Raw genomic sequence first — 21,311 nt, 5'->3', positions numbered from 1 at the left:
TAATTACATTCAGAAGGGATTTTTGTAATTATTTACATAAAAAGGATGGAAATAACAAAATGCACACAAAAATGGGAAACGTATCAAAAACGCTACTTTGCATGACATTGCCAAAAATATTTTAAGAACAATGATACGCCACACATGTAAATAATTATAGATTGGTACGATACTTCCTGCGTTCCGCGATGCAGTTTGTTTCAACTAACAAAGCCATTTGAGATCAATTTGGCAGCAATGTCTCGAGTCAACGAAAGAAGTCTCTAACAAGCTTGTATAATACCGATTTTGTTTCAGTTCGTGTAGCGCGGTTTTGTTTGATACTTTTCCGTTTGAATTAGATAATCGACACTATTAATTCCTAACACCCAACATGCAATACCGCTCATGGAACATTCGGGAATCTTTTCCGGCAAGCTGGAATAACCGCTGCTAAAACCCTCCTTATCTTTCTCTACGCAACGATTCTACACTCGCTGGACATTTCTCATAATAGATTCAGTATTTTTGGACCGACTATCGTCGAACAAACATACAGTTATAATATATTTGTCTCACCAAACAGGTTTTTTGAACCTGTTGGAAAGAATTTCTTTCAGTGGAATAGCAGTGAAGTAGAAAAGATGCGCAGAATCTTCGAGACGGGGAAACGAGTCCGATACGCATGGCCGATACTTTAATGTTTTGGTTTTTGGTTTTTTAGCAACCACGACCTACACCAACTGCTCGGAATATGGTGTGTCTACGGCTTATGTTTATTGAGGTGCAGCAAAATAACTGATTGTCTTGATCAAGATTTCGATCCTGTCCGATTGCCTACGCACAGAGGCAAGTACTTAACGTTACGAAAGAGGGAAGATTCAGATTTGAAATCTCAACTCAATATTTTTGTTTCTCATTGATCGCATCAAAATAATCGAAAATGTTTACCATATGGTCTGATTCGTTTCTTTTCTCTGCCTGAACATGTTTCGATTGGTCTTGATTGGCACTTGAATTTTAGTTACTATACGAACAGAGCATATTCGCTTTGAACTTCTAAGTTAAATGAGATTCATTTCAACGAAATATGCCTGGTATTGTTTGTTCTTATTATTTTCACGGTCTGGTGGTACAGTCATCAATATGTACGTCTTAAAAACATGCCCGTCATGGGTTCAAGCCCCGAATAGACCGTGCCTCGATACATAGGACCGACTATCCTGCTATGTATCATCAGTTAGTCACTGAAAGCCAAGCCCACTAGTGGTACAGAAGACACGCCTTGACCGGTAACGGGTGCTGTGCCAAAAAAGAAGAATATTATGGATTATCACATTAATTCTTTATTGAGTGATTCGTTTAGGGCATGTAGTAGTACCTTCTACAGAGTTGAGCTCAGCTTTCTTCCTAATAAAGACTCCATCACCCGGAGCTTACAGTTCACGCCACACGCACGCAAGACAAATTTCACCGGTAGGTAGTTGTTCAGTAGTCGAGTTCAGTAGTATAATGCTGTAGTACTGTCTATACTCTCAATCATGTGGATGTTGCGCCGTACCTTGTCAAAGAAAATTAACCATAATCATTTCACAAAAGTTCCTTTTTAAGTTACTTTGTTTTAAGTTACAGGTGTACATTCAACACTCTCTAGCAGCTGCTAGCGGTGCCTTTGCTTGGTCCTCAAACGATTGCATCAACATTAATAATGATTTGGACATTATTATTATTTATTATTATTTTATTATTATCTCATTGTGTTGCTGTTGATCACATATATCATGATGGAAATGGCTCAAACGTCGATCGTATCGCAAACTGGTACTCTAACCGGCAAACACAAGCCATTGATTCAACTGCTTAAACATGATTGATTCTAACCACTGCAGATGGGGTGCAATTTCGGTAAAAATTGCATCACCTCCACATCCTTTTGTCCTGCGGGAGATCACACCATAAGCGCGATAAACGTCCTCACGCTCCTCTATCAACACTGGACCACCAAAATCAACCTAAAGTTAGAAAATTCACTGATTAAATTAAAAGCGACAATTCATTACAATGTGCCGTTCTTACCTTGCATGTGTCCGGTACCAAGGAAATGTTACGCTTAATGCAAACAAGATCCGTCCAATTGGCATTTTTATCCAACGTACATTGCTCACGCGCTGAAATTTGGAGCACATAGCTGGTTGCACTGCTGTTGAAATATTGCAACTGAAACCGACGATTTACAGTCGATGCTCCAACGCCAACAGGGATATGGCTGGATTGTGCTAACTGCTTCCCAATCATTGGACATATTGGCTGCGTCTCTTCCAAGTTTGCATATTTACGCAATTTAATCAGAGCTATATCGAACGCTACCCGCTTCCGCCTGTATTGTGGATGAACAAACACGTCGGCAATCGGTGCACGATCACCATCGGCGGCTGCTGACACGAACTTTGGAAATCCCTTGCTGGACGTGACACATTCCGCCGATGTAAGAACATACTGAAAATCGATTAAAAGTCCACCACACTGGTAAATATCGATTTCTTCCCTTTCCCACAGCAATCCCACGCGATTGATTGGCCATTTAGGTCTCACAGTGGCTGATACGGCAACATTGCGTTTACGGCTGCACATTCCCACTCCGGTACAGGCTGCAATCGAGATGTTTGTAAAAAAAAATAATAATACAGAAGTCCTATCCGTCTTTGAGATACAAGCTGGTGAACTTACTTTTATAGCTAAGCGATTGATTAACTTCCTTCTCGATCCAATCCACATACGAGCTGACCCTTGTGTACACACCGGTAGAACCTTCGATGCAGGGAGTGCCAAACGACACCACACCTACCACGAGTGGGTACGTCTCGCCAAACACATCGACCGCTTCGGTTTGCAGTGGACCTCCCGAGTCGCCCTCACACGTGTCCATCGTTTTGCTGTGCGCACACAGCTGATCGTCACGCAGTCCTTCCGGCATCTGACGTCGGTTTGCCGGTATCCGTTCAGCACATTGCACGGCACTTAAAGCACGCAGCTGTACCTTTTGCAATGTTGGACTCAACTTTTCCCCAAACCCGAGAGCTCCGAATCCAACCGCGTCCAGTAAGTTGGTGGGCGCTTCGGGTTCACGCCATACGCACGCTACACAAACCGCATCGTCCGCATCGACAACATTCGCCAGTTCGACGAGGGCGATGTCGTAATACTTTCTAGACTCTCGATACTGCGGATGTTTGATGAAGCGGACGATTGGAATTTGTTGTGCTGATTCATCATCGTCTGTGCTGGCGAGATCGGTGTCTCCCAAACGTACCGTATCCGGAGGCAGGCTACGAATAAAAATGAACCGATTACTTGTACATCCAAACTCCAGACTTCAGACTCTTACTTATCATAATCTACTGCACAATGGGCCGCTGTTAAGACGAACTTCAATGTGATCAAACTACCGCCACACAAGTAATCGATCTTGTTTTCGGGTCTTGTCCAACCGATCGCTGCCATGTGCTGAAACTCGCCTTGATACGCACGCGTTCCACCGAGTCCCTGGATGAATGGGATCTTCCATATCGCTGAGAAACGACTGGCGCAATCTGGCGAAAAGAATCGAATAGTAGACGAGTTGTTTCTTTTCTCTTTCCACATGCTAGTATTACCTTCAAACCCTTTCCCAACCGTGTAATCGGAAGGAGGATCGTCCAAGAACTCGGTACACTGGACTGAGCTTACTGTCACTAACAGAACAAGCAAAAGCATGTTCATCTTTTCCAAACCAGACAAAAAGAAATGCGTTTGACCACCACGAATGATGAAACCTGACTGCAAAACGAACATATTTGCTTCTTCAGGAACGATTGGTTTAATAAACCGGTTCTGCATTCTTCGCATCTTGATGGCATGGTTCTCTTCCCCCTTGCCAGCGCTTGATGGATGACAAATCATAGTGCGATTCGGCAAAATCATAGAGATGACAAATCATAGAAATTTCGGGACACCGTCAACCTGTTGAACTCTACAATCATGCCCAATCCAAACAGCCATCCCCGTCCGTTATGATAATTGACATCTCTGCATCCCTTGTTGCGCCGCTAATTAACGATCTTCTTCGCTAGTTCCGCATGAGCATGAAGTACCAGTACCGAAATTAGGCAAGCTTATCTCACCACACTGATCTACGATAATTGCACAGAGCTACCAGCTGTCACGCGTCACTATCTGTTCCCCGTGAGCCCGTTCCGGTGCTCCCGCCCGTTCCGTTCTCGGGATGCAGGGAGAGCAATTCATTTTCATAAACCGCTCCACAGAAAATCTCTCACTTCATCCAATCAATCCATTATCAAAGGCAAGATGAGCGGCGGTTCTACCGAACCAGGAACCGGGCACCGTACGGCGCGAACCCGCCGCGGAGATTAGTCAACCGCGGGAGTGGTGCGTTGTGGCCGCTTATCTTCACGACGCCCTGTCTGGCATGTAGGATCACGAATCCAAACAAATTACGGCAAAATCAACAGCCACAACTCGCTTGGCCCGAGCCGGCACTGATCTTCTGCAGCCGTATCAGTCGATCGTTGGCATTGCTAACGAACGTGTCCGTCTATTCGAGCACACCAGCCAATTACAAGTGAACCACAAGACCCCATGTGTCGTGCTAGGTGAAGCAGTGTGGCAATGCACCCGGAAGGACTCTAAGGGTGCTAGTGGACCTGCTGTGCAGCAAACTGTACTTTACTACAATTCAATCCGAGACTGTGCGCTGCTCAAGTTGGCAGAATGGCCAAAGAAAAGGAAGTAGGCATTAGTGCCAGATCCACCCTGTGGTATCTAGTGTTTGTGGGCTTTGCCGTAAACTACATGATACGCATCAACACGAACATTACGATCGTTGCCATGATCAAACAGTCTGAAACGGAGTTTGTCGGTGAGGTTAAGGTAGACTACGCCTGTTACGTCCCAATCGGAAATGGGTCCGAAGCATTGACGACCCAAACAGAAGGATCAAGCCTGCTACGATCGCGCGAAAGTCGTGTCATCTCACCGGAGCAGTTGCTGCTGACCCTCTTCAACGTAAGTCCGAGTGACGTATGTAAATCTAAGTATAAAAAGTGCGGGAGATAAAGAAACAAAGCTAGATCATCATGCGGTCGTTTATCATCTGACAGAGAAATTCCCCTTCCATCCGAGATGATAAACATGCGAGATACGACGCACCGTATCTGGCCATCAGATAAGTCCTCACCGCTAATAAACACGCTTTTTCACTCGGTCACTCGGTGCTGTCACAGCCGTCCGAGGCGCGTGCAAGCGCCACAGATGATTTATGGTAGCTTAATCCTCGTCCTTCCTATATACAAGCTGGCTTAACGTCGGTGCTGGCGCAGTTGTTTTGATTGGAACCTGGGGCAACTGTTAGGCTGCCCTTGCTGACATTGCACTTGACCTCTTTGCGTCTCGTCTCCCCAGTCTTCCAATCCATGGTGGACATTACCTGCAAATAGCTCCAACCCAAAAACCCGGCCGCGGCACTTCAATGTTGACCCTTAAAAAGCCATCAATTTCATGCCAATTGACTCCGCAATTCATTAAAAACGAAAAAAAACGGTGGCAGTGGTGTCAGTGCACCGATAATGGTCGCGTTCCACCAGCCTGTGCCGTGCGTGAATGCCCGAGCGGCTAATCAAAAATTATTTTAATGACTCTTTTGGACTGGGTCGTCGCTTAACCATCTGTTCCGGCGTGTACTATCTGTTAACTGTGGTTAGAATCACTCGTGTGCTTCTCTCGCCCTCTTAATCTCTTCCTCTTGTTCTTCTTCTTCTGTACAGCTTGATCCACAAAATGAAGGTTTCGATTGGAACGACTATCAGCAGGGTTTAATTTTGGGAGCATTCTACTGGCTACACTGGATTACGCAAATACCGGGCGGTATTCTAGCGCGCCGGTACGGTACGAAGCTGGTGTTCGGTGCGAGCAATGTGATCGGTTGCTGGATGTGTTTCCTGATGCCGATCGCCGCCTACTGGGACTACCGTGTGCTGGTCGTGCTGCGCGTTCTACAAGGACTCATTTGCGTAAGGAAACTTGTGCAGCACGTGAGCTCATCTCGGAGCATCTCTCATACACAGACACTTTCCCTCCTGTTCACAGGGTCTTGCCTGGCCAGCGATGCACCATATGGCTGGGCAGTGGATTCCCCCGAACGAACGGAGCAAGTTCGTAACCGCTTACCTGGGCAGCTCCGTAGGAGTGGCGCTCAATTTCCCCCTGTTTGGGTTCATCATCTCGTGGACCTCCTGGGAGTATGTGTACCACTTTTGCGGCATCTTCGGCACGGTGTGGTATGTCGCCTGGCTCTACTTCGTGTACGACTCACCGGCCGAACATCCTCGCATCCATGCGAATGAGCGCAAGTACATTGAAAGTTCGCTTGGCATTACGGCCCAGTCGACAGCACGGCGGGAGCAGCAACAACAGGAGCAGGGCACACCCTGGCGCAAGATCATACTCTCCCGCGCCATGTGGATGACGATCATTGCCCAGTGGGGTGGCATCTGGGGTCTGTTTACGCTGATGACGCAGGCACCGACGTACTTCAACAACGTGCACGGGTGGAACATCGAGATGACGGGCTTGCTGTCCGGGATTCCCCATCTCTGCCGTATGCTGTTTGCGTACGTGTTCTCGATCGTTGGCGATCATCTGCTCAAGCACGAGCTAATGTCCCGGACGGGGGTGCGCAAGATGGGCGGCACCCTATGCTGCGTCGTGAATGGGATATTCGTGTTTATCCTCGCGTCCAGTGGCTGCAATTCGCTCATGGCCACCATTTTCCTTACGCTAGCCACCACGGTGCATGGGGCGGTATCCACTGGTCCGCTGGCGAATCTAGTCGACATGAGTCCCCGGTATGCGGGCATACTGTTGGGTTTCAGCGGTATGATCACCGTTGTGCCGGGATTCGTGTCTCCAATCATTGTCGGAATGCTTGGGAATGTAAGTGAGGAGATCTTCAGCATTATTGCGGAGATTGTTAATAATTGTACGCTGTAACCTCTTTACACAGCACACGGTGGAGCAATGGAGAATCATTTTCCTCATCACTTCCGGGACGCTTATCATCTGCGGGCTGCTCTATATGGCGTTCGCCGACTCGACACTGCAGCCTTGGAATTCGTGTGAGGATTTGTCCAGTGTGCATGATGATGAGCTGAAGGGACTTAAGATATCGCCGCCCAACGCAACGTTCCCGGAGAAGCAAGAAGCGGACGACCAAAAGGAGGACGATTCTGCTGCCCTTCGCTTAAGCTCGGTCTGAGCGACAGTATTAGTGTGGTACGCTCATTTCCCTGCAATTCTGTGCCAAAGTTGTTAATAAACATGTGTCGGTGGGAGTCATTCGAAAAAAAAGGCAACGAATAAGCATGATTTTGCATCTTTGCAGCTGGATATATCTTGAACCTATCCTGACAAAAGCCCCGGAAGCGACTCATGCATATGCAATACCTGAGCGTACGTACGACTTTCCGCATTTCGTACAGGAAATCTATAATGCAACGACATAAACTACGCGGTGTACACACTGACTGTGTGTTGTGGTCTTACAAGCAATCACATACACAGGAGTTGGAGTGCGTTGGTCTGTGTGTGTGTGTGGGTGTGCAAACTTCATTTTCCGCCACACGGCAAAACATAGATAGCATCTTGTAGCATCTTCCGACCCATCCCACCTTCCCTTGCGTGGGCTATAAAGGCGTTGAGGTTAAGCTGGCTCAAACGCACCCAGGGAAGCACCGAGTTCCACGCAGCAACCGGAAACCGACAGGACTGCAGATAGCTAGAGGGACAAGCACCAGGAACCAGGACCGATTAAATATTCAAACGTAGTAAAAGACACTTTTATGCCCATCATACATTGCGGAAATTTATGTTTATTTGATTTCGATACCATTCGCCGATATGTGTGCATGTTTGTGTATGCTTGGCGGAAAGGTGTCGCGGAAGTTTGCCGATGTCGTTGTCGTCCTACCCGATGGCTCGAATGGATCGGAACGGTGGGAGACAAACTGCGTTGAAATATGGCTTTCTAGTGATGTGTTTATTCGGCAGAATGCTAAGAAATTGCTTCCGGGTCCTTTCTTTTCCTTGGGAAGAAGCACTCCACATCACACTTGGTAATGGATATGGAGAAGAGTTATTTTTAGCTACCGGTGCCAACTGTTGTCAATTGAATGTGGTAAGAGAAAATTTATGTATTTTTACCATTAAACTTAAAAAGAGGCGAACCATAATGGCATCATTCCCAACAGCAATGGTACTCGAAAATGACAAGATTGATGAAATTATTGGCTTAAAAATTGACATCTACATAAGCGAGGAGAATAAGAGCACGCGCGAAACCTTCATACTTATTCAAACATCCTTCCCACGTGGCTTAAGAGCCTTTTTATGGGCAGAAAAGAAATGGGCGCCTCGTTTGCAAAATAACAAACGACAAACACATTACCATTAGCCGTTATCACGTGTCATTTACGGCTGTGTGGTGTACGCTTCGTTGTCAATGCAACCGGCAGGGCTACTGCGACCCGCACGCAAGCAAATCGTACAACGAATGGTAATTTGATTGGCTGTCAAGTGCTTTTGACGCCGTTTCGATCCATCACAGCTTGCTTGGGTTAGTAGTCGAGCAGGTTACAAAATGGAGGCGCGTGGTGTGAGTGTGGGATGTTTCCAGGATTTTAGTGCTTTCTCCGGTAAAGAACAGCTTTTACAAGTGCCAACCGAAGATGTACGCAGAAATTGTGGCTGTAAAATGAGAAAACCCATCCATAAAACGTGTGCGGCATGTAAGGTTTTGGGGGTTGATGCACCTTCGCAAACAAGAAGAGACTGCGGTGCTTAAGAAGAGCAATGGAAAAAATGGTACGTTATTGCTGCATTCTATTCTATCCCCGAGTATGTTCCAGTTTGTGGGTTGTGAGAATTCAGTGGGAAGGTATGTTTTGTTTATATTTCCCCCAATTTATCACCTTCTAAAGCGTGGCTCATTTTTCAATACCTTTTTTTGTTTCGGTAGCCATCCAGCAGTGCTCCCACCAAGGAAGCTGCTCAGTAAACAACCGTGTCCTCGCGTCCCCCATTTCCGACGTGTGCGACACACAAGATCATAAAACTGCAAATCCCACCGGATTCCTTCGCACTCGCGTCCCCAACGCAATCGCAGCTCGCGCGTGTGTGTGGGAATGAACTCCTTTCGGTTTGTTCCACCATCCAGCATTTCGTACCTTTCCAAAAACAAAAAAAAACCCCTTACACCACAGCTAGAAGGCTACATACACCCTCCGACGTTTATCCACATGCCAGCGGCAACTTTCGCCACAACCCTGTGTTGCGTGATGGCGTGGCGAATTGAAACAACGGCACCATTTCCCGCCGGCTTTCTCGCAATCGGAAATGAAAAATGGAAATCCCGTTGCTTTGCAGCGCTCCGTAGCCGTTCCGATTCCACTCCAGCAACGGTGGTCCAACGGTGGAGTTGTGTAAATTGATTCCTCCCCCCGGCACGCGGCTGTACCACACCACGCGCGGGTAGGATACTTTTGTTTATTTTTATTGTTAAGCAAGGAAAAGCGTGTAATTCTCGCCTCAATCCTGAAGGCTTTCCGACCGTTGCCCGACTACTACAGTCTACGGTAAATGCTGCCGCCCAAGAGTTTTGTTGGTGTTTATGATTATGGATGACTTGATTGGAAGTTAGTGTGATTGGATGAGAGATGACGTTCGCAAATTTGTCAATAGCTCGGGGGGTTGGCTTTTACAGCAAGAGGTATTCTGAGATATTGAAGATCCAGTTTTGGGATATCTGGAATTGGCGAAAATATTGGCGAATTTTTTAAAGTGTCAAAGTCAACAGCACACAATATACCAAACATCAAAACTAACAAACTCATCATCAAACCATGCCCCCCTCGCCAAACTGCTTTTACCTTAGCTTAGACCCTACATTAGGCTCCCGTTTGCTCAAATATTTATACCACATCCAGCCCGAAGAGCGAGCGAGTGTAAAACTTTCCAACCCAAGCATCAAACAGCTCTCGGGCAAGCAAACAAACAACATCACCAACATCAGAACCGAGCACGGAAAGAGTCGCAAAACTTTTATTTTAAATGTAATATGTTAAAAAGGACATTTTTCAAAACTCCCGTGAGAGACATTTATTTGCTTATAATGTAAGTAAATGTTGCTTTTTTTTCTCTCGCTCTCTACTTCAGCTTTTCCTGCTCCTGCTCCTTCCAGGATGGCAGAATGGTAAAGTGAGCTGTTCAGCCCGGTTGAATCGGCCGAGATAGTAACCAACTCAAACCAACCCACCATCAGATAAATTCTCACGCTTCAAGCGGGAAGCGTCGGAACCCTTCGGGATGGTCCAAACACAACCCGAACAGTAACCAGGCTTACTCAAAAACAGCAACAGGAAGCCAAACAGACGACCTTACCTGACCAAACCAAACATTCTAAGCAAACCAGCTCCCCCGCCTCTGCTCCGGACGGGCGGATATGGGGAGTACACACTTTACACGTATCCCGTGTGTCCCTTTCACCTGTGTCAGAGGTAGTGTTTTTTTTTTACTTTCTCAAAGTTTTTGCTACCACAAAACCCTTTTTTTTTTGGCTCTTACCATCAAACAGACAGTGAAGCTTAAAAACCGCAAGTTTAGGGAAGTGTTGTGGGTGTGTTTTTGTCACATTCCGGCACACGATAATTTAAGAGCTGACATACATCTTCCGGATGACGCCTGTCGGATGAGGGGGGGGGGGGGTTTCAAAAGAGGGGATTGGAAAAAAGGTTTTGGTCAAATAAAGTATACAGTTCATGTGTGGCTCGATTTTTACGCAACCAACAAGCAAATGGACAGTTCGTACGACCTAGTAATATGCCCGGTCTTATGTTCAAATCTCAACACGTCCGAGCTCCTTCTACCATATGCAAAACTATCATCCTACTAGTTTTTCAAGATCTAATATTTAACAAATTCTATCTATCGCAAATCAATTACTATACTGACTAGTCTCTCATCGGAATTTTCATTTTGGACGTTCTCCTATGGCTTCGTCCATGAAATACTGAATTACACGTACGTGTAATAAGATTAATGTTTCCAAAATACTTTCAATGAAATCAATAAAAGTATCAAATAGTAAAGGCATAATTTCAATCATGATTTTGAACAATAAAATAAACATCGACATGATCCTAGCCACATTTTTCTACAATAAAGGGTTTTCCAAGTCAGTTTCGAATGTTAACTAATACTGTAAAAGTTAAATAATACTTTGATGGAAATGAAATGTCAGATCGATGTGGAACAACATTTTGCATGCGGTGAATAACAATGTTTACATTCAAAAGTGACTTAGAAAACCCTGTAAGTTGAGGGGGTAGGGTTCCAAAATAGCTATTGCGTTACGTAATTAATGGATGAAGCCGTACTAATCAATTGGCGCTGTTTTCTTCCACAGAGAGTGTGCAGATCGACCAACAGAGTGTAGCTGATGCTGAAGGAGGCGCATGTATTGTTTCTCTATTGTTAGGGTGCTTGTAGTGCCGATTGATCCACTGTTTTTGGACCATTTTTAAGCTTATTAGCTAACAGGAGAGTACACAAATGCAGATGTAGCTTTGCTTCTTGATCGTGTTTAAATAAATTAAAAGGACGATTAGACAACTGTCTGACTCCAGAAACAATTAAACCATAATTATCAAAAGAACATATCATTATCATTTGAAAAAGTCATGTATTTCAGTAAAAGTTCCTCATAAAACATTTGTAGTGGTAGAAGCACGTATCTTATTTAGTTAAATTAAAATAGTACTTGTGTTAAAAGATTATAAAATTAATCATTTCGTCAATTCAATCTATATGTACACCAATTGAAAACGTGAAGCCTGTTTAGAGATGTGCTTGAAAAGTCATTCCAAAATGACCTTTTCCTTTTCCTGCTATTATACATGCTCCCCACGAAAGGATTGGTTTCAAATGAAACATTAATTCAAATCAAAACAGTAATGTTAAGTTCCTTCACAAATATCCTTCCATACGCGTTACCTTCCACGGGAGGCAGCATCGGCCGCAGCTCTCTTTATGTTGGCGACATTCACCGTTCGCGTCACGCCGGACATACCATCGATGAACTTGGTCCGGAACAGCACGTTCGCATTGTTAAACATGCCGTCCTTGAGCGACACGATGATAAACTGCGAGTTGGTAAAGTGGGCCTTCAGCATGTTGCCAATGTTCTGCGTGTGGGAAAGGTCCAGCGCCGCGTCCACCTCGTCCAGAATGTACAGCGGGGCCGGTTTGTACTTTAGCATGGCCAGGATGAGCGAAAGCGCCACCAGCGAACGCTGCCCACCGCTCAGCTCGGTCAGCGATTCCTTCCACATCCCGTTGAAGCCAACCTTCACCTCCAGCCCCTTCATGAAGTCGACACCGTCCGGCGGTACGAGCCGAGCCTGCGTGCCCGGCAGCAGCGTGCTGAAGATGCTGCCGAAATTTTCATCCACCTCGCTCCAGGCCACCTTCAGCTTTTTCTTCTTCTCCTCATCCAGATCCGTAATGATTGCCTGGATCTTCTTCTTGTCGTCCTCGACCACCTTCTTGCGGCGCATCACCTCTTTGTACTGTTCCTCCTCCCGCTCCAGCAGCACCATCGCCTTCTGGTTCACGTTTCGGCTCATCTTGTCCTTCGAGTCCTGCAGCTTCTTCAGCTTTCGGCCCGCTTCCTGCGGATCCTCCTTGTTATAATCGTACCGCGTGTTCTTCACGCCGAAAAACTCCTTATCCTCCGGTATCCACGGGTACTTTTGCTCCATCCCGCTGATCCGATCGTACCCGTCCTTGTTCTCGTTGCGCACCTTCGTGATTTCGTTCTCCTTCTTCTTGATCTCAAGCTTCAGCTCGTCGTTCTGCTTCAACAGCTTGTCCCGCTGGTGGTACTTTGCCTTCAGCTCCTTGCTCTGCGAGTTCATCTTCTCCTTGTGCTGCTTGATCTGCTGCTTTAGCGCGGTCACGGCCGCCGTCATCTCGTCCGTGGTGCCGCTCACCTCCACCAACCGCTGCTGCAGGGCGGCGATCTGTTCCTCCAGCTTCACTGCCTGCTCCTTGGCGGTTACGATGCCCTTCTGCAGCTCCTCGATTTCGAGCTTGAGCGTTTCGAAGTCTTGCTCGTGCTTTTTCCAGTTTTTGCGACTCTCTTCGCTTTTCTTTTTCGAGCGCTTCAAGTCTTCTTCGGCCGACTTTAGCTCCCGCTCGCGGTGCCCCTTGCCGTCCGCGATCTTGGCCTGCAGGTCTTTCACCTTGGCGCTGCACTGCGTTTGTGTTTCGCGTGCTTCCACGATGGTTTTTTGTAGCGTTTCTGGGGAGCGAATGGAAGAGTGGAAAAATGTGTTTACAATTAAACGGATTTAGGTGCCATTTGTTCAGATCAAGTTTAATCCTTTTATTATTTTCATTTAAGTGGTCATGATATTTTATAAGTGTAATAATGGCAATTGAATGTTCCTCGTCAACGTTGCTGTGCAATTCTATTTGTAAAAACTCTTTTGAATCAATTCTATACCCAGTACAAGGACTTAAAGTTTAATTAAAAGTCATGAAAACTTATAGAACCATTGACTAAACAGAGATAGCGTGAATCAACATGAAATTTCGGGGTTTTTTGGGTACTTCTTTAACAACAAACACAGATACTACGAATTATGCACCAAACGAAGGTTAATTCTATTCATTAGCAAATAAATATCATTTAATATCAAATCGACTTAAAATCCCTTTCATTATTATTATCCAATACAGAGTTTTCCAAGTCTCTTTCGAATGTGCATATAATAATTCACCACCTCCAAAATGTTTTTCAACAACTGTCAAATGGAGTGTTTGCTTCAAAATGAAATTTCGGTTTTTACACATGATTTTCGACACATAACAAAGAACTGTCAAACTCAATCTATTTTGAGTCGTGTTGAAAATCATGCTGAAGAAATCATAAATTATGATAATGGAGATGACATGTCAGATCGATGTGGACTAACATATTGAACGAGGTGAATAACAATGTTTACATTCGAAAGTGACTTGGAAACCCTGTAATTTTGTTCTCTTCAGCATGATTTTCAACACGCCTCAAGCTGGACGGAGTTTACCAGTTCTTTATTATGTGTTGAAAATCATGTGTAAAAACCGAAATTTCATTATGCAGCAAATACACCATTTGACATCGGTTGAAAAACATCTTGGAGACGGTGAATAATTATGTGCACCTTTGAAAGTGACTTGAAAAACCCTGTATTCGCCTCTTCCAAGATGTTTTTAAACAGATGTTAAATGGTGTATTTGCAACATAATGAAATTTCAGATCATACACATGATTTTCAACACAACACCAAGAACTGTCAAACTCAATCTAGCTTGAAACGTGTTTTGGAAATCATGTAGAATAGCTGGAACACCATTGTGATGCAAATACAACATTTCACAGCTGTTGAAAAACATCTCGCAAGCAATGAACAATGTTGTATACACTGGAAATTGACTCGGAAATCCCTGCAATTCCACACATATCTCATATCCAATTTCACACTACCTCGAATCTGTGGGCCTAATAAACTGAAAAGCCTCGTAAGCCCTGCTTAAAAAGACAGATTTTCCTATCCAAGGGTAGTAAAAATGAATTCAAATGCTTGCTATAGTACTTGAACGAATATAATAGAACGAAAATGAATATTTCAAGCTTTAGTTTCAAACAGTTCGTTGCAAAAATAACTCTCCACTTACCAATCTTTTTATTAAGCTCTTCGATTTCTTCCTTCGTTTGCTGGAACGACGTTTGAGCCAGGCGCTGCTTCAGATTGTTCAGCTCGTAGTTGAGCATATCGTGCTGCTCCTTCAGCTGTCCGAATCGGTGCGCCGTTTTCTCGATTTTGCTGGAAAAAATAACCCACATTTACAATTAAATACCAATCAAGCAATTCCTTCCCTTTCCTTCATGCAAGCCCTACCTAACTTCCGCACTTATATCGCGCAGTTCCGCCTCCTTCTCCTGCAGCATCGCCTGTATCCGATTGATTTCCGCCACATCCAGCAGCACCGCATTGCCCTTTGCCCGGGCACCACCGGACAGCGTACCGCCCGGGTCCACCACGTCCCCGTCCAGCGTGACCGAGCGCGTCTTAATCCGCGGATGGAACGTGATCTTGTTCGCAATCTCCAGATTCTTCACGATGAACGAGTGCCCGAAAGCGAACTGCATCGCCTGGTCCACCTCCGGGTCGTAGCTGATGCAGGACAGTGCCGTCGTCACGTTCTCCTTCCCCACCAGCTCCTCCGCAAAGCGCGCCACGGACGGATCGATCTTCCTGCCCGAAATTTTGTTCAGCGGAATCATGGTCGTGCGCGTCTGCAGCTGGCCCTTCTGCAGCAGCTTCTTGCTCGTCGTGTCCGTATCGGTGATGACCGAGTACAGACTACCACCCGCCACCGTACCGAGTGCCTGCGCGTACTTCGGATCCTTCACGGTGACCAGCTTCGCCACCATACCCTTCACCGAGCGGCGATCGAAGCCCGGCTCCGGGTCGCGATACTGCAGCTCCCACCGGTGCGCATTGCGCCGGTCCAGCTCTGACCGCAGTCCGCGCACTTCCTGCTGCAGTGCCTGCCGCCGGCCCGCCAGCGTTTCCATCGAGCCCTCCTCGTACCCGGTCGACTGCAGCTCCCGCTCGAGCTGCCCGATCTGGCCCTCGACCTTCGTCAGCTTGCGCTTGTCCTCGAGGTACGCCGCGTCGCTGCTGTTCATGTTCTTCTGCTTGTCCCGCAGCAGCTGCTGCGAGTGTTTCAGCTCCATCTCCGACTGCTTGATGGCGGTGGTCGCTTCGGCCGACTTCTGCTTCGCCGCTATCAGCTGGTCCTGCAGCGTGGCCGCCTCGCCGTCCTCGTTCGTCGACAGACCGGCCGACACCGCCTCGAACCGCTTCTGGGCCTTCGCGAACGCCTGCTCGTCCGCCTCGCACGCGTCCTTCAGCGCCTGGAAGGATTCGCCGCGCCGCTGCATCTCCACCTCCTTTCCCGCCAGCGCCTGCTCGTCGTCGCGGATGCTTTTCTGGAGATTTTTCAGCTTCCGCTGCTCCTGCCCGATGCTGTCCTTCATCGTGTTGCGCTCGGCGGCCACGGTCGCCTCCTTTTTGCTTTCCACCGCCAGCTGTTGCTCCAGCTCGCCGAGCACACCGCCCCCCTCGGTGTCGATGCGCTCCTGCAGCTCCTTCGCCTCCTGCTCGAGCGTTTGGGCCGTGGCGCAGTTCGACTCGATCTTCTGCTCGCTCTCCCCAATCACCGACTGCAGGTTGGCGATCGTTCGCTCCGACTCCTCGACGCCCTTGCACAGCTGCAGATAGCGGTACGAGACGTACAGCCGCGTCAGGTACTCGATGTCGCGGCACACCTTCTGGAACTCGATGTAGTGCTCCCGCTCCTTGCGCAGCTTCTCCAGCTTCGGCTCGATCTCCTCCCGTATCACCGCGTACAGCTCGTTCAGCTTCGCGTCCTTCTTCTCGATCAGCTTCAGCGCCGAGTCGCGCTTCGCCTCGTACATGCTCGTGCCGGCCGCTTCCTCGATCATCGACAGTATCTCGGCCGGCTTCATGTTCAGCACCTTCGTGATGCGCCCCTGCATGATCAGGAAGTTGGGATTGTTCACGTTCAGCTGCACCGAGCAGAACAGATCCTGCACCCGCTTGTTCTGCACCGACTTGCCATTGATCAGGTACTTGTTCTTGCCGCCCACCACGATCTGGCGGGTGATGGAAATCTCCCGGCAGGTTTCGTACCCGATCGGGCACTGGTTCGGGTTGGAGTTGTCGAATATTAGCGTCACGGTCGCTTTCGTAATGCCCGCCTGCCCGCTCTTGTACACCAAATCCTGCAGCGACGTGGCGCGGACCTGCGGGAAGCAAAAAATGCAATCAGGGGTTTATTCAAGCGTGTTGCATGTGACGCGCGCGCGTACGCTCTGGGTAACAACAACAACCACCCCCCAAAAAATGGCGGCAAAGCGGCCCTGCCAGCGACAGAAGCCCTGTCCGGCGTACTTACGTGAACCAAGTTCGAGATGCCCAGCACGAAGCAGATCGAGTCGAGGATGTTCGACTTGCCCGTCCCGTTCAGGCCGGTGATGGCGTTAAACTCCGGATCGAATCCCTGCACCTCCGTACGCCGGCCGTACGATTTGAACCCGTCGATGACGATCGATTTGATGTACATTTTCGGGCATTCGGGCACTGGGCGTCATTCACCGTCGGCGAAACGTATTCTACACCAACACACCCGGACGCGGCGTTCGTTGCGCGTTGATGGCGGCGCCTTTTTAATTGTGCTTTTGGCGAAGGGAAAATAATTGTTTACGGCTTCGCGTTTTGTGTTGCAAACGGTTTGTGTATGTATGTGCGTGATGCGTGTTGCGTTTTTTAACTCTTTTTGTTGCTGTCAAAACAACCTGGCAGTTGGAGTTTGAAATTTGACATACGCACAACGGTGGCACTGTTTGGTCATGCACAGATTAATGAGAAATTGTGTAGCAAACAAAAAAGGATTGTTTTTTGCATATTTTTGCTCCATACGAATTTAAAAGCTTTGCAAAAATAAAGAAAACATTTATCACACATAACTACTGCAGTAAAACGGTTTAATTGTGTGAAATTTCCATTTTATTTTATTAGTTTTATTTGCCGCTTTCCCACCACGCGGCGCTGCTGTAGCGGAAATGCGAAATTCACCACACCCCGGTTTGACAGCTCGTTTCGCCGCCGACTGTCACACACAGTTCAGTGCTGGCGGAACCACTTCCTTTCCTTTTCTAGTTTTGTTGTGCTACGAATCAAACATGCCGAAAGTAAGTGCTCGTGAAATATTGGCAAAAATTGTGTTAATTGCCGCTCCCGGGGTGACCAAAGGTGCATTTAATCATTGCCGACGTTCTTTTGTTGCAGGCACGCAAGGAGAAAGTTAACGCAGTCCAGGTCTTCGGACGTAAGGTAAGCAATCGTGTGTCGGCAGTGACGAGCGGTGTCGGCGGCTTCCTCTCTACCTGCTGGGAGAGCAAACAGCCCATCTCCCCCGTGCTCGCGTACTGTCACTGTATGGTGCTGATGGAAGATTCTTTTTTTTTGCCATTGCTCGTAGAAAACTGCCACCGCCGTTGCACACTGCAAGCGCGGAAAGGGACTGCTGCGTATCAATGGCCGCCCGCTGGACCAGATCGAGCCGAAGATCCTGCGCTACAAGCTGCAGGAGCCGCTGCTGCTGCTCGGCAAGGAAAAGTTCGCCGGCGTCGACATCCGCATCCGCGTGAGCGGTGGTGGTCACGTAGCACAGATCTACGCCATCCGGCAGGCCATCTCCAAGGCGCTGGTCTCCTTCTACCAGAAGTACGTCGATGAGGCGTCGCGCAAGGAGCTGAAGGACATCCTGACCCAGTACGACCGAACGCTGCTGGTTGCGGATCCGCGTCGCTGCGAGCCGAAGAAGTTCGGCGGTCCAGGTGCCCGCGCCCGCTACCAGAAGTCTTACCGTTAAGGATTTACTTTACACATTCGCGTACGCGCTCGTCGTGTGCGCTTGCTGCTGGTGGCTTGCCGGTATGTGTGTGCTCGTACTTCGTCCGCGCCCTGCATCAGGTTCAAGTGCTCCACGCAGCGAGCTGGCCGGTGGTGTGCGTCCGGCGAGTTATTTTCTCCATAAGATTTGCGCGTGTATTGCTTTCGAAGGGCGGAAGCTTGTGAGGAAGGAATAAAACGGTCAACATCTGTACAATCTTACGGAAAATGGTCGTAATGAGTTTTGGAATTTCAGTATGGCGTATGGTGTTTTGGAAAAGGGTTTTAGGTAACATTTGGATTGTCCAAGGAGAGGCAACTTGTTACAATAGTCGTCGTCTAACGATTTGCAGAGTGAAAGAAAATTTCCTTCAAACTGGTTGTAATTCACCAATGGAAGTTCCAGCCTATGAGAGGGCACCTTAGAAAGGTCGATAAACAGTGTCCTATTTTGGTCCGACAGGTATTGGAAAGAACTTGGACATTGTGCTCATTTAAATTTGAATTAATGAAGAACTGAACGCTTCCAACGGTTTCGTCAAAAAGCCCTTCAAGACCGGCAGAACGTAATATAACGCCGAAATTAAATTTTGAGCTGACTGGGATTTCTAATAGTCTTAGAACAAAGTAAATTTATATTTGTTCAAATTATTGTTTTAAGTTTTGACACGTTTTTTCACAATTCACGGTTTGATAACAAACCATGTGTAATAACTGTTGCTAGCATCTAGGTTGTTTTTAGGACATGGAAGCTTTGAAATAGAATCTTATCACTGTTTGGACAACTCCCAGAACGAGGATGCTCGTAATACAAGTTATTTGATTCAATTCCTAATAGTTAAAGGTTAATAATCTGTTAGGCTGGCTATAATTCAAATATGGTCCCTACTTTAACACACTGAGCCCTGTAACTCTTCAATTTACAAGTTTGGCTCAAGTTTTCTTCTCTTATTGAGCTTTCTTTTCACTTCGCTTTGAGGTCATTCGCGGTCCGTTTAAATTGAACAAAGCAAATTAAAGTTAGTTGATTAGTACAACGATTACTACCCAATTTTGAGTAAGATTTACTTAAGTTTCCCATTGCCCCAATTTACCCAGAAACAGATGTAGAAAAATGGTACAATTTTTCGTCCCAAACGAGACTGTAATTTATTCCCGAAATTATACCGATACAAGATGCTCGTTGGAATTAAAACTCATAAGAACTCCTCATCTCTCCAACACACTCTCTTCGCCCCCTCTAAGCAGTATCCATGCTCTCCACCCCTTCCGGCACGAGATGGCGCACGACCGTATCCGTCACGTCCACCTTGTAGCACTTGCTCTGCAGTACCGCCGTCGTGCCCTGCTTGAAATCGTACGCCAGGCTGCGCGTGCCCTTCTTGTTCGCCTCCTCGTAGGTGCGCAGATACTCGGTCGCATCCTTCCGGATGACGCACAGATCGATGTTCGAGCCCGAGCCGAGATCGTTGAACACACCGGCCGCGATCGCGTCGCGCACCAGCTTCTTGCCCTCCTCCTCCGACATGTCCGGCTTCCAGCGCGACTCGAACACGGACATGGCGGCCAAGCTGCCCGAGCCCATCGTCGCGTACGGCAGCTTGTCGGTCGAACCGTGCGGGTAGATGCAGTAGATGTACGATCCGGTAGTGTCCACCCCGCCGAGCACCAGCGCCGCACTGACGTAGCCCTGGTAGCGGAACAGAAACTGCTTCAGCATCGTGTTGGCCACCACCACCGGCACGGTGCGGCCCGTGTTCAGCCGGTGCAGCTCCAGGTTGGAGGCAATCATCTGTGTGGTCATCTCGGTGTCGGCGGCCGTACCGGCACCACAGCAGTACATGTTCTTCGCCAGATAGTGGATCTTCTCGCAGTTCTTGTCCGCCACGATCGGTCCCTCGGTGGCGCGCGTATCGGCACCGAGAATGACGCCATCCTTGTAGATAATGCCACAGATGGTGGTGCCGGTTTTGATCATCTTCGGTGGCACGAAGCCATTCTTAACCAGTTGAGCATTTCTGCGGAAGGCAAGCAGTCGCGGTCAGACAAGCTAGTTCGTTCCCAAAACACGCTTTGAAGCCAATACTTACCGGCGACAGTTTTCAAAGCTGAATCCTGGTGCCTCAAACTCACGAGCAATGTCGGTAGTCATCGTGTAATTTGGATTGGATGTTTAGATAACCTTTTTCCACAGTTTGGGTGATATTGCCGTTTTGTGTATTTTGCTTCAGCCAGCTCTATTCGGTTTCGGCAATTTTGCTGTTTCACCCTACTTGTCAGACGCCGAAGGTGTGTAGAGTGTGCGTCATGTGACGCAAAACGTCAGACACAATTGCATAAACCTTTACTGCTCGAGTATTATTGCACTCCCCAATAAGCAAAATTGAAACAATTTTGAATTGAATTAAACTAAATTTATCCCAAGTTTTGATTGTTGCGTAAACTTAATTTATTCATTTGCTAAATGTATTAGCTGTAAACTGCTGTAAAGTATAGTATGAACTCAATAATTGACCCTCGAATGTTTGTCGATCCTGCTCGATTAAATGAGATTTTATCGGATGTGCACCCAAGTGCCACAAATCCACTAAACGACTACTAAACGGCTTCTAAACGACTCAAGCTCTCTACCTAAACGGAATATAGAAAGATTTCGTTTAGCAGACGGCAAACGACTCATGCATTCTAAAAATAGCA

At 47.3% G+C, this 21,311-nt stretch overlaps 5 protein-coding genes across 6 annotated transcripts; 2 read left to right on the top strand and 3 right to left on the bottom strand.

Moving 5' to 3' along the window:
• Nucleotides 1-1,110: 1,110 nt before the first annotated feature.
• LOC120958312 (transmembrane protease serine 9-like) lies at nt 1,111-4,385 on the bottom strand. The gene is made up of 5 exons (XM_040381026.2): nt 3,633-4,385; nt 3,365-3,569; nt 2,707-3,305; nt 2,056-2,627; nt 1,111-1,991 (listed from the first exon to the last, which is right to left on the bottom strand). The coding sequence occupies exons 1-5, from the start codon at nt 3,937-3,939 to the stop codon at nt 1,806-1,808; spliced, it is 1,869 nt and encodes a 622-aa protein (XP_040236960.2). The 5' UTR covers nt 3,940-4,385; the 3' UTR covers nt 1,111-1,805.
• Nucleotides 4,386-4,536: 151 nt separating this feature from the next.
• Nucleotides 4,537-7,360, top strand: LOC120958311 (vesicular glutamate transporter 2). Of its 2 annotated transcripts, none has more exons than XM_040381024.2 (4): nt 4,537-5,040; nt 5,799-6,044; nt 6,121-6,966; nt 7,037-7,360. In XM_040381024.2, the coding sequence occupies exons 1-4, from the start codon at nt 4,747-4,749 to the stop codon at nt 7,286-7,288; spliced, it is 1,638 nt and encodes a 545-aa protein (XP_040236958.2). In that variant the 5' UTR covers nt 4,537-4,746; the 3' UTR covers nt 7,289-7,360. The 2 variants fall into 2 exon arrangements, with proteins under 2 accessions (XP_040236958.2, XP_040236959.2); XM_040381025.2 differs by lacking the exon at nt 4,537-5,040 and adding an exon at nt 5,071-5,730.
• A 4,387-nt stretch (nt 7,361-11,747) lies between these two features.
• Nucleotides 11,748-17,499, bottom strand: LOC120958064 (structural maintenance of chromosomes protein 2). The gene is made up of 4 exons (XM_040380618.2): nt 17,116-17,499; nt 15,030-16,963; nt 14,806-14,954; nt 11,748-13,387 (listed from the first exon to the last, which is right to left on the bottom strand). The coding sequence occupies exons 1-4, from the start codon at nt 17,281-17,283 to the stop codon at nt 12,075-12,077; spliced, it is 3,564 nt and encodes a 1,187-aa protein (XP_040236552.2). The 5' UTR covers nt 17,284-17,499; the 3' UTR covers nt 11,748-12,074.
• A 322-nt stretch (nt 17,500-17,821) lies between these two features.
• On the top strand, nt 17,822-18,843 carry LOC120958484 (40S ribosomal protein S16). The gene is made up of 3 exons (XM_040381331.2): nt 17,822-17,911; nt 18,009-18,053; nt 18,202-18,843. The coding sequence occupies exons 1-3, from the start codon at nt 17,903-17,905 to the stop codon at nt 18,592-18,594; spliced, it is 447 nt and encodes a 148-aa protein (XP_040237265.1). The 5' UTR covers nt 17,822-17,902; the 3' UTR covers nt 18,595-18,843.
• An 889-nt stretch (nt 18,844-19,732) lies between these two features.
• On the bottom strand, nt 19,733-20,899 carry LOC120958376 (proteasome subunit beta type-7). The gene is made up of 2 exons (XM_040381128.2): nt 20,705-20,899; nt 19,733-20,632 (listed from the first exon to the last, which is right to left on the bottom strand). Exons 1-2 carry the CDS (start codon nt 20,764-20,766, stop codon nt 19,855-19,857), a joined length of 840 nt encoding a protein of 279 aa, XP_040237062.1. The 5' UTR covers nt 20,767-20,899; the 3' UTR covers nt 19,733-19,854.
• Nucleotides 20,900-21,311: the final 412 nt, after the last annotated feature.

This window comes from Anopheles coluzzii, chromosome 3 (genome assembly GCF_943734685.1).
Source record: "Anopheles coluzzii chromosome 3, AcolN3, whole genome shotgun sequence".
Lineage (NCBI taxonomy): Eukaryota > Metazoa > Arthropoda > Insecta > Diptera > Culicidae > Anopheles > Anopheles coluzzii.
This window is presented reverse-complemented; position numbering and strand designations above follow the sequence as displayed.

What these genes read in the sequence shown, in the direction of transcription:
- LOC120958312 (XM_040381026.2), bottom strand. Translation starts at nt 3,939, where the DNA reads ATGATTTTGCCGAATCGCACTATGATTTGTCATCCATCAAGCGCTGGC. An exon ending in TGTGCAGTAGATTATGATAA is followed by an intron (nt 3,306 to 3,364) that starts GTAAGAGTCTGA and finishes TTTTATTCGTAG; the next exon opens with CCTGCCTCCGGATACGGTAC. An exon ending in TGGTACCGGACACATGCAAG is followed by an intron (nt 1,992 to 2,055) that starts GTAAGAACGGCA and finishes TTCTAACTTTAG; the next exon opens with GTTGATTTTGGTGGTCCAGT.
- LOC120958311 (XM_040381024.2), top strand. Translation starts at nt 4,747, where the DNA reads ATGGCCAAAGAAAAGGAAGTAGGCATTAGTGCCAGATCCACCCTGTGG. An exon ending in TTCTACAAGGACTCATTTGC is followed by an intron (nt 6,045 to 6,120) that starts GTAAGGAAACTT and finishes TCCTGTTCACAG; the next exon opens with GGTCTTGCCTGGCCAGCGAT. An exon ending in TTGTCGGAATGCTTGGGAAT is followed by an intron (nt 6,967 to 7,036) that starts GTAAGTGAGGAG and finishes CTCTTTACACAG; the next exon opens with CACACGGTGGAGCAATGGAG.
- LOC120958064 (XM_040380618.2), bottom strand. Translation starts at nt 17,283, where the DNA reads ATGTACATCAAATCGATCGTCATCGACGGGTTCAAATCGTACGGCCGG. An exon ending in GCATCTCGAACTTGGTTCAC is followed by an intron (nt 16,964 to 17,115) that starts GTAAGTACGCCG and finishes TGCTTCCCGCAG; the next exon opens with GTCCGCGCCACGTCGCTGCA. An exon ending in AGAGCTTAATAAAAAGATTG is followed by an intron (nt 13,388 to 14,805) that starts GTAAGTGGAGAG and finishes TTCGCTCCCCAG; the next exon opens with AAACGCTACAAAAAACCATC.
- LOC120958484 (XM_040381331.2), top strand. An exon ending in TCCAGGTCTTCGGACGTAAG is followed by an intron (nt 18,054 to 18,201) that starts GTAAGCAATCGT and finishes CATTGCTCGTAG; the next exon opens with AAAACTGCCACCGCCGTTGC.
- LOC120958376 (XM_040381128.2), bottom strand. Translation starts at nt 20,766, where the DNA reads ATGACTACCGACATTGCTCGTGAGTTTGAGGCACCAGGATTCAGCTTT. An exon ending in AGCTTTGAAAACTGTCGCCG is followed by an intron (nt 20,633 to 20,704) that starts GTAAGTATTGGC and finishes TGCCTTCCGCAG; the next exon opens with AAATGCTCAACTGGTTAAGA.